General features: G+C 48.3%; 1 protein-coding gene across 1 annotated transcript; it reads right to left on the bottom strand.

Annotated features, from left to right (window-relative positions):
• Nucleotides 1-2,752: 2,752 nt before the first annotated feature.
• swi5 (SWI5 homologous recombination repair protein) lies at nucleotides 2,753-7,972 on the bottom strand. The gene is made up of 5 exons (XM_088904560.1): nucleotides 7,756-7,972; nucleotides 6,205-6,253; nucleotides 5,226-5,347; nucleotides 4,642-4,736; nucleotides 2,753-3,029 (listed from the first exon to the last, which is right to left on the bottom strand). Exons 1-5 carry the CDS (start codon nucleotides 7,857-7,859, stop codon nucleotides 2,965-2,967), a joined length of 435 nt encoding a protein of 144 aa, XP_088760686.1. The 5' UTR covers nucleotides 7,860-7,972; the 3' UTR covers nucleotides 2,753-2,964.
• Between the last annotated feature and the right edge of the window lie 2,946 nt (nucleotides 7,973-10,918).

The following is a 10,918-nucleotide window of genomic DNA, read 5'->3' as shown; positions in this document are numbered from 1 at the left end:
ATTATTATTATTAACAACAACAATAATTAATTCCTTACACTTATATAGCGCTTTTCTGGACACTCCACTTAAAGCGCTTTACAGGTAAGGGGGATCACCTCCACCACCATCAGTGTGCAGCCCCACCTGGATGATGCGCCAGTCCGCTCCCCACACACCAGCTCTCAGTGGGGAGGAGAGCAGAGTGATGGAGCCAGTTCAGAGATGGGGGTTATTAGGAGGCCGTGACCGGTAAAGTCAAATTTTGGACGGGACATTAACAATCTAATCTTTTTGAGAAGCAGGTGTGAGCCTGGTCATTACCTGGATGGGAGACCTCCTGGGAAAAACTAAGGCTGCTGCTGCAAGAGGTGTTAGTGGGGCCAGTAGGGGGCGCTCACCCTGCGGTCCATGTAGGTCCTAATGCCCCAGTATAGTGACGGGGACACTATACTGTAAAAAGGCGCCGTCCTTCGGATAAAACGTAAAACCGAGGTCCTGACTTTCTGCGGTGATTAAAAACCCCAGGGCGTTTCTCGAAAAGAGTAGGGGTGTTACCCTGCTGTCCTGACCAAATTTCCCCCTGGCCTTTACCAATCATGGCCTCCTAATAATCCCCATCTCTGAACTGGCTCCATCACTCTGCTCTACTCCCCACTGAGAGCTGGTGTGTGGGGAGCGGACTGGCGCATCATCCAGGTGGGGCTGCACACTGGTGGTGGTGGAGGGGATCCCCATTACCTGTAAAGCGCTTTGAGTGGAGTGCCCAGAAAAGCGCTATATAAGTGTAAGCCATTATTATAATTAAAGGAAAGAGGACACCAGGGAATGGGATTTTGCACATCTCGCACGTGGAGGAGGGGGGTTGTCAAAATGCACAATCGAACCCCCCCCAACAGACGAACTCAGGTTCCCAGCAGACAAGCATCACCCCCTACCTATCCTTCTTGAAGTGAAAACCAGACCAAAACCTTCGATTTGAAGCGATTCAGGGATCTAGCCTGTGACCCTCCGTTTAAGGCTTCAACAACAGTGTCTAGCAGAGCAGCCTGTCCACTTTAGCTCACGGTTGCTTCCCAGCAGGCCTTTGGTGACCCAACTTCCTGCCGGCCAGACTGCCCTTAGTGAGCGCCTCACTCACTCACACACCCCGGAATACCAAGACTGCAGGACACGTCTCTGCGCCCGCATTCCTGACATTCCTCAGGAGCTGGGGGAGTTGGACAGACAGGTTGACGCACAAAGACGCGGAGGTGTGTCCGCTGCCGACGGGGCAGCAGACAGGGTGGGCGAAGGTACACCTGTAAACGCGGCGCTCTGGAGTACTGAACTCTGGTTCCGAGGGATTAAAGCAGGTTTCAGCGGGTACGCAATCCCTCTGCGAGCCATTCCAAGAAAACGCCCCCTCCCAGAAGAAATACGTGGGGGGGGAAGATATTCCTATCAATTCCCAGCTCTTCTGAGTTGCCGGGATTTAGAGTTTCGTCGCAGTTCGAAGTTCATTCTCTGTTTATAACTTTCCTCCAGCTCGCTCGTGCTGGCCACGAGCGTATCGGGGTGACCTTCATCCTCTGCGTTTTGATTACAGCGCAGATGAGGTCTGTGACTGTCGTCAGCCGTCACCACAGAGAGCTGGCATCGTGTGGAGCCAAGGAGTCAAACGGACAGATGATCAGGGGAAGATCCGTTTCATTAACGTTAGCAGGGATCCAATCCAGTCGTGTTTTCCCCAGATCTATTTTGTTTTTAAATAAGAGACCCTTTCCAGAAATAGTGCTCCCCACATAGTAAAGACACAACGTGCTACCAGTTGACTCTCATTACGCCAGTGGCTCTGAAATTCAGTCACGGTCAACATAAAATCACTGTATATTAAAATCAACCAGGACCTTGTTCTAATTTACTTCGGAAATAACAGCTTTACAAATGCAAATTGAACGCCGACACCTCCCCAACGTCCCCAAAACCTGTCGTGTAACATTATACACCAGCAACAACCTCTCGCATGAACCCCACCAAACGGGTTCGGGCAAGATTCCCCCCTTTTTGAAAATTAAGCTGAGAACGTCGCGACTCCAGCTCGCCAAGGGCTGTGGTGAGGCGTCCCGCCAGAGGGAGCGCCCGCCTGATCCCAGAAATCCGCACCCGAACGGAACAAAAACGTCAAATCCATACCACTGGCATGGCAGGAACCTAGAACGCTCCCGAAACAGGCCCCGCGACATTTGCCGTGATTTCGGTTCTTGTAAAATAATAATAATAATAATAATAATAATAATAATAATACCGCTTTATTAACCCTTTACAATTTCTTGCATTAGGAATGTGTCTTTTCGCAGACCCCAGCTTGCTCTCCTTGAGACACACAGACAGGGAGAGAAGCTGGGGGTCAGAGCGCAGGGTCAGCCATTTATAAAGCACCCCTGGAGCAGCTGGGGTTAAGGGCCTCGCTCAGGGGCCCAACGGAGTAGGATTCCTCTGCCGGCTGCGGGATTCGAACCGGCAACCTCCCAAGCCACAGGAGCAGATCCTGAGCCACAGATCCCCCGCTCCGCCCCAAAAGGACTTGGCAGAAACAGGGGAGAACTCAGATGGAGCTCAGAGGGATAAGGAAGCAGACTTCTGAGCGCTGGCAGAGTGGAAATCGCCCTGCAGAGGGGCTCACCCTGCTCCGCAAAACGATACCAGGCATCGGCACCGCCCTGATTTCAATCCACGCAAGTGCATGCATTTCAATAAACTTTATTAAGCTATTCGCATTACGTGTGGGGGTTCGAGTCCGGGGCGGGGGGCACTGCAGGGTGGGGGGGGCTCTCCGTGGTGTCAACAGGCCTTATTTGTTGCCAGTTTGCACATACCAAGGTGATCTTTAAACAGATGCTCCCCCGTGATCCGGCGAAAGTTTAGTGGAAGGCAGCATGGTGGTGGTGGTGGTGGTGCTGGGGGGGGCGGGCGATGAAGGACCGCCGTCCTGCCAGAGGAGCCTCAGTCACCCAGGTCCAAACCAAACTCCCCGTACAGGTCCTTCGTGGTCACTCCTCGCACCGTCGCTGCGGGAGGCAACACGAGAAGGGTCAGCCGAGCGTTCAGATCTTTGGGGGGTGCTGCACAGCCACAGAGCGGGTCACCTATCCATAGACCGTGCCCCTCACTGGTGGCATCGCGGCATGGTCCAGTAATACTACCGTATGCGACAATGATGCACCACCAGGGGCTGTGGCAACGGCAGAGAGGGTTATAGGTTGTGCTTTACCATCAATCTGTGAGAGTCACACCACCCGCTGTCGCAATAAAGCCAGATCCATCATTTAGGATCCCAGCCACAGACCGTTCTCCCCTCTGCGCTCTGGCAAGCGGTACCTCACTGTTAAAGCACAGAGCACCAGGCTTAAGAACAGCTTCTACCCCACTGCAGTACGCATCCTCAACAGCTAACTGCACTGCCTCAGACTCAATGCACCCCTGTACCCTGCGCTTTTGACTTGTTTGACTTGGACTACCATGTATTTTTGCTCACTACCACATTTATTGTTCTGGTTTATTGCACATACAGTATTATCACTATTTATTCCATGCATCATCGGCTGGACTGTGCACGTCCCGAGAGAACGCGGCAAAAAAAATAATTCCAGTGTGCATGTACATACTGTAGGGCAATCAACACCTCCACTCTGGGAAAACAGACCTCTTAAAAAAAAAAAGACACTTCTAAATGGTGGTCAGCCATGTTGTTGAAGTGGATATGAGCAAAAGACTACGTGGAAGGGCATTTATAACCCAGACCTGGAGGGACGTCTTTACACAAAGGGTGGTGGGGGTATGAAACAGGCGCCCCCAGCCATGATGTTAAAGCCCATACCCTGGCTTCTCTCAAGGAATGGCTGGATGAGACCCAGGGATCAATTTACTATTAGTACCCAGACAAGCCAGACGGGATGAACGGCTCCTGTTGTTTATAACCCATCTTACATTCCCGCATGTTGATTAAAACAGCCTGAGGTCCTTCAAGGAGACATGTAAATCCTTTCTGCCTGTGATGGAGAGACCCGAATTACAGAGAGCGCTTCAGAAAGAGAGGGGGGGGGGGAAAAGCAACAGATTTCTCGTTACACATTTTGTTTTTACAGAATCGAATGCCATCCCTGCCTTGTGGCACCGTGATCTGAAAACCCCAGCTCCAGAGTTAACCTAGAGAGCCGCCTTAAGACGCCGCTCGGCACTTGGATGTAAAACCTAACATCTTGCACAAGATGTGACGAGAGTCACTGTGAGGGGACGGTTCTCGGGGACAAACGTGCGCTGAAAACAGCAGATGTGCAGAAAGCTGTTCCGCCCTGAATGGATTTTCACCTTGAAATGTGCAAAAGGAGAGGGACAGGTCTCTTAATTATCTGCTGCAGTCGTGCCAGGCTTTTTCCTGAATGCTGCTCTGTCTTGATTTGTCCCACCGGTTCTGGAATCGCTGGCTCAGCTCCAGAGGCTACGCTCCTGAAAAAGACTGGAGATCGGCACGCACCCACGCTTCATCACTCTGCTCTCCTCCCCACTGAGAGCTGGTGTGTGGGGACTGGCGCATCATCCAGTTAGAGGGCTGCACACTGGTGGCAGTAGTGGGATCCGCATTGCCTGTAAAGGGCTTTTTATTGGGAAAATGGATCTCACCCAGTCTGCCCAGCAGCATCTGCCCATTGTCCTTGATGTCGTTGTACTCGTGGAGCAGGTCAATGTGTCTGTCCAGCTCCTCCACAGTCAGCCCCCTGGAGAGCAGCAACACCAGAAAGAAACTGTGTGAGGAACAACAACAACAACAACAACAACAAAAAAATAGACCAGAAAGAGAAAGCTCTTTTGCCAGACACCCCCCCCCCCCCCCCCAAAAAAGGAACTCACTTCTGTTGTTTTCTGATTTAAATCAGTTTTTTTCTTTCGGCTCAAGACTAAAGAGAGTTAGTTCCCTTGGTCTACCAGTGTAACAGATTTAGAACAGTGAAATATCTGGTTGCTTCTCCCCAGACTGATCCCAGAGCATCAATATCTCCCCCCTGTAAAACAGTGATCACAATATTAAAGTTATGTACAATATATTAAATGAGGTCTCACTAGTGCTTTGGAGTTTTAAAGTAACATCCCTCATTATAAAGACTACATTTGGGATATATACTATACAATATATAGATTTTTCATTCTTGATCAACATCAAATCCCAAATTCTCTGTGCCTCAAATCCCGAACACAAGTCCGCTCACTCGGTCTGCAACTGAGCTATTTCAGAATCCAGCTCCTGTAGCCTCTTCTTCAGGTCCTCCACCTCCTCTTCCACGCTGGACTGGCCGGCTGCCGGACAGCGGACAGTGGACTGACTCTGCAGCTGAGTCCAGAGAGACAGAGACAGATGCCCACCGCACAATCACTTGGATGCCAAAGGAAATGAGCTACAGTACCAATGCTCTTATACAGCTCAGTAATGCACTAAACCAGAGCTCTCCAGTCCTACACAGTCGCATAAAATATTTAAAGTCCCCCTTAGCTTTCCACTTAAGCGTTCTCTGACTTTAGGGTGTTGACCCTTAAGAGACCAGCCAAATGCACTGAAGTCGATAGAGTGGTTAAGCAGAAAGGTATCCATGTGTTATACAGGAGGTATTTAGTATATAAGCCTTTAAAACGATATAACATAAAATAAGGGAAGTTTCCCAATTCTTAAGGAAGTATGGACTGTAAACTTAACTTAAATAACATGCAAGGATTCAAAATCAGGATTGGAAAAAAAAATAACATTTTCAGTCTTATCAGTATACAACAATTCAAAATCCACAGCAGATATTATCCTTTGACAAAGTAAAAGATGAATGAGGAGGGGGAATAATGTTTTAGATTTTTAATGAATCCTTTTTTAGTAACCCTAATTGGTCAGAATTCAATTCAGGGGTTGGACTCTGCACTAGAGAAACAGCATTCCTCCTTCAGCCATATGTGTTATTTAGGAAACGGTACCGTGGAAGGCTCTTTAAAAAGCTGGATTAGTCTGCCACTAAATTACTGACTTGAAACTTCACATCTCACCCTGACTCTCACGTTTGAACTAAGAAACATCGCCGACTAGTGGACAGGAGCGGACATTGCAGTTAAAAAAAAGGACAATGCAGTTAGAGATCGTGTTACGAAACGGTAACTGTAAAAAAAACGTTTTCTTTAAGAAATTGCAAATAAAGGAGGATTACTTACAGGCGATTTAAAAGCCGAGTTCAGCCTCTCTGATGCTGCAAAGGGTGTCCTAAACAAAGTTTAACAAATATATTACAGACCAGATTTTATTCCTACTCAGATCGTAATGCAATTAAAATACGTTTGCATGTTCAGGACCGTATACTGGATTCTGAAACTATAGTTGTACCTTCATAGGGAAAACAAATGGCTATAAAATGTTTAAATCATATTTTTAAAGCAGAGGATATTCACCTGCCAGTCAATAGTATTATTTTATTGTTGGTTAATTCACAATTTGAATTTTAAAAACGTCAATCCGACTGTCAGCTGGCAGATACACAAACACTATATTTACCCACAGCAAAGGAAATGAAAACAGGGTATTAAAACGATTTCACAATACCGCTTGATATAAACACAAACCACTTAACCCTTAGGAAAACGTGCAGCACATTATTCCAAAAGCTACCTCAGCAGTAGCTCTTAAAACACTTCAGCAATACAGAATTCCTTGTCAAAACACAACATTCCTTCTGAGGTACACTGAGAAGAACTCAAAACCAGGGGAGAAAGATTCTCTTAATTACTTCTGATTCTGCCGAGGCATCCTCTGGGTGAAAGTGAGCACAGCACCACCGATGAAGGGGTTGCACTGATTGGCGTAGTTCTGTTCTTGTTTTGAGAAATTTAAAACCCAGTAAAAAAAAAAAAGGGTTCACAGAGTCAAGTGCGGGCGTTTGAGGCCAGACAGCTCACAGCTGCAGTACATAAAACCCACAGCACGAGTGATCATCAATTATGTAGTGCGGGCAGATGCATCTAAACTCTCCTTCCACGGTCAGAAAACTTATTTCTTGAAAATAACCGGCTGACTCCCTAGTGGCATCACTTTATGGCACAGTAACACTACCATGCATGACAGAGCCGCGCTACAAAGTGTTGTGGCAACGGCACAGAGGATTATAGGATGTGACTGACCATCAGTCGGTGAGATCCACACCATCCGCTGTCGCAAAAAAGCTTCAGAGAACAGCTTCTACTCCACTGCGGTGTGCATCCTTAACAGCTACCTGCAACGCCTCAGACTCCGACTCAACCCACCTCTGCACTTTTTACACGGTCTACCGTGGGTCTTTTTCCAGTACTACATATATATATGGTTACTGGTTGTTTTTATTGATGTTTGTAATGTACTGTCTATATTGCGCGATTAAGAACCCCAATGTTGTTCAGGTGGGCGGCTGCGTCAGCTTGCATAGGCTGCAAAGGAGCAAGTAATAGGTTTATTCCCTGCTGAAAAGAGAAATTCCATGCTCTCTTTCCAGCATGGAATAAACCGATTACTTGCTCCTAAGAATCCCAATGTACGTGTAGTTGTGGCAATAAGCACCTCTACCGCTCTATTAACAGCAGAGGCCATAAATACCCTTAACTTCAGATTGTATGAACTTGAACTCACCGATGGAGTTTCAGTGTAAGAGCCCAGGGCCTAATCGCGACTCCACCGTGTCGCAACCTACTAACTAACTAGAAAACAAATTTAAACCAGTAGTGTAACATATTACCTACCTTCTGCGCTTTCCTCCAGCTGACAAACCACAAACCGTTCTCCTCGGAGTGGTGTCATTAGACAGCTTCTTGACATCTGGAGTAGACATCTCTTCTGAATCCATAGCGCTGCAGAGGGAGCAGTAATAACAACGATCTTCTGCCTTCAATGAACCGTTTTTGATTTCCAGCACAAACCCCCAGACGGAGGCGGCTTCTCGCTACTCAAACCCCCCGCTCTCGATGAACCCGGAACACGGAGACAGACCTGTGAACGGATACCCCACTAGGACAAACCGCACGAAGGCTAGCCGACACAGAAAGCGAAGAACCAATCCCATCGACTCTTTTTCGGCAGCTGTGAAAGTAATGACGACTTTCATCATTATTTAGGACTTCTAGTACAAAAACAATAGAAAAACAAAAACAACAACAACAACAACAATAATAATAATAATAATAATAAACACCACTAGTACTGCCAACTGGTCATGTACTTAACGTTTCATAATAGATATCCATACTTAAGTATGATTTAGGTTTTTTCTTAATTATCTACAAAGGAAAAAAATTCATGCGCTCAGAAAAAACACTGAAAAATTAAAAACAGACAAGTCGTTGTAGCGCTAGCTTTAAGCCGTCAGCAGGTGGCGCCACAGAACCACGATCGCTTTGCCACGGGACTCGTCACACGATTGAAAGTGTCGAGGCTGAGGAAAATGCATACCTATCGAGAGGATATCAAGATATTGGATAGTGGATAGATATTTGACATCCATCCATTTTCTTACAGCTCTATTCAATACCGTGTCACGGGGGAGCCAGGTACTGTCCTAGAGGGTAATGTGGGCAGGCTGGGATACACCCTGGACGGGATGCCAGGCCATAACAGGACACACACAGACACAGAGACACCAGGGCCAATTTTTTCCAGAAGCCGATTAACCACTGTGGGAGGAAACTCCAACAAACACAGGGGGAACACGCGAACTCCACACGGATAGCCACTCAAGTTCCAGAACTGAAGCCAGGGCCCCAACACTGTGAGGCCATTTGTGTAGCACTGTGCTGCCCCACATCTGATACTGTGTTTTAAAACGTACAAATGCAACAGCTACTCTACTCAACCTGTAATCTGACCAACATCGGAAATACAGGGTTTAACAGAACATCCTTTTTTTTTTTCTGGGTCAGTTTAGGTCAAAATCATCTCCCCTCAACAATTCTCCAGGACACATAGCTGTAGATGTAAAGATGAAGGCGGCCACATATCGGAATTGTGCCTCGAAGCCCCACTAAATCTTTGCGCTTACTGGCATGGGGTGTTTTATAAGTTCAAATAAAACATAACAGCAGATTTTAGTTCTGCCCAACAGATAATAGTATCGAAGGCACCAGGAATCAAAGCAAAGATGAGTCAGAGCAGGATATACTGTACAACAGGGCCGGCCCTGGCAGTAATTTCATTTCGCGCGTGTCCCCCCCCCCCCCCCCAAACATGTTATTGAGACCAAGGATGCGCTCGTAATCTTGTCACCAGTCTTGATCAGTTCGTTCAAGTTTATTTCGGTACAGCAAGGACATGGCCCACCCTTGTGACTGCTCAGCTCCCAGTGTGAAAATCACTCTACATTCTAAAATGCTACTGTGCAGTCCCTCCCCCAAGTCTTCCCTCTGATCAAGACTCACCTGTTTGGGCTCCGATGGTCAGATCGAGGCTGACCAATGCAGCTGTCTGTGCTGCGGCTTTTAACATCAGCCCTATACAATTTCTTGCATTAGGAATGAGTCTTTTTGCAGACCCCAGCTTGCTCTCCATGAGACACAGACAGGGAGAGAAGCTGGGGGTCAGAGCGCAGGGTCAGCCATTTATACGGCGCCCCTGGAGCAGTTCGGGTTAAGGGCCTGGCTCAGGGGTCCAGCAGAGTAGGATTCCTCTGCCGGCTGCGGGATTTGAACCGGCAACCTCCCAGCCACAGGCGCAGATCCTGAGCCACAGAGCCCCCGCCCCGCTCCGCCCACTTTTTACAAGCTAAACCAGCTGGTTGCTGGGCTTATCTGGACCAATGTAACGGAGACGCTGAAAGAAACCTGCAGACACACTGGCCACCCCTAGGACCAAGACTGGACAACAATGGCCCAGACTGTACAATTCATCATTGCAGTTTCAGTAGCTGACCTTGCCACTCTGCACTCGGGACTGTTTTATTTGCTGATACTGTGCAGTCCATTAACTGTCAGTTGCCTTGAACTAAGGCAGCAGCCGAACAACTTGAGCCGATTCTCAACCGGACTTGTGGATAAGATCTGGGGCTCCAACAAATTGGTCTTGTAAGTCACAGGGCCACTATCTAGCTGGGGGGGGGGGGGGGGTCTTTCTCCCATTTTATACTAGGCTGCTTCCACCCTAAATAAGAGCAGTGGGGAGAAAATAAGACCAGAGCTGCTTGTGATTCAGCAGGAAGCCCACATTTTTTAACATCTACCAAGTGCCAGAAATACACCTTCAAACTTCTCGGGTCTCGGCCCGGCGCTGGGCGGTCACGTGATCCGCGCCCTGCGCCGCAGGTCCGAGCTCGCGGGTGGCGGCTCCTGCCCAGACTCCGGCCCGGGAAGGGCGAAGGGGGAGGCAGAGAACGTCGCCGCAACCACTAGGCAATAAAAGTCTCGCGTTTCAGCCCCCGGCTCTGAAATGAGAAAAACAGCAGGGCCCGAGAGAGAGAGAGAGAGAACATCCTTTTTCAGCAGCGAGTCACGAGGCCGCCAGACTCCCCCAGACAAAAACACCTTCGTCTTCCACGAAAGGAGCCCGAGGGGACTGGCTGGGAATCAAAAAGCCCTTTGTGGACCCGAGAGTTCACGTTAAAGCTGGAGACTGTTTTGTCTAAGTCCTGCTGCACGTGTCTGCAGTCTTTAGCAAGTGCCTGGGACGGGGAATAAGAGGTGCCATTATCTGACCTTATTTTTTTGCAGAGGATATCCTGTTCAATTACAAGCAGAGCGCAGGCTGCATTTTCCACACAGGATCCCCAGCAAGCGCTCGGCTATGCACCTCGAAACCCCCCCCCCCCCCCCCAAAGCGAAACAGATGAACACTCCCGGTTGTGCAGTGTGTGCTTTCATTCCTAGAAAGAGCGATGCTGCAGGGTTTTCTCTTTTTTTTTTGAAAGGGGCTGCTTCTCTT

Source organism: Atractosteus spatula, chromosome 23 (assembly GCF_055471065.1).
Source record: "Atractosteus spatula isolate fAtrSpa1 chromosome 23, fAtrSpa1.hap1, whole genome shotgun sequence".
Lineage (NCBI taxonomy): Eukaryota > Metazoa > Chordata > Actinopteri > Semionotiformes > Lepisosteidae > Atractosteus > Atractosteus spatula.
The sequence above is the reverse complement of the archived record's forward strand: the minus strand, read 5'-3'. Positions and strand labels throughout refer to the sequence as shown.

What these genes read in the sequence shown, in the direction of transcription:
- swi5 (XM_088904560.1), bottom strand. Translation starts at nt 7,859, where the DNA reads ATGGATTCAGAAGAGATGTCTACTCCAGATGTCAAGAAGCTGTCTAAT. An exon ending in GCTGGAGGAAAGCGCAGAAG is followed by an intron (nt 6,254 to 7,755) that starts GTAGGTAATATG and finishes AACTTTGTTTAG; the next exon opens with GACACCCTTTGCAGCATCAG. An exon ending in GATGCTGCTGGGCAGACTGG is followed by an intron (nt 3,030 to 4,641) that starts GTGAGATCCATT and finishes TGCCTCCCGCAG; the next exon opens with CGACGGTGCGAGGAGTGACC.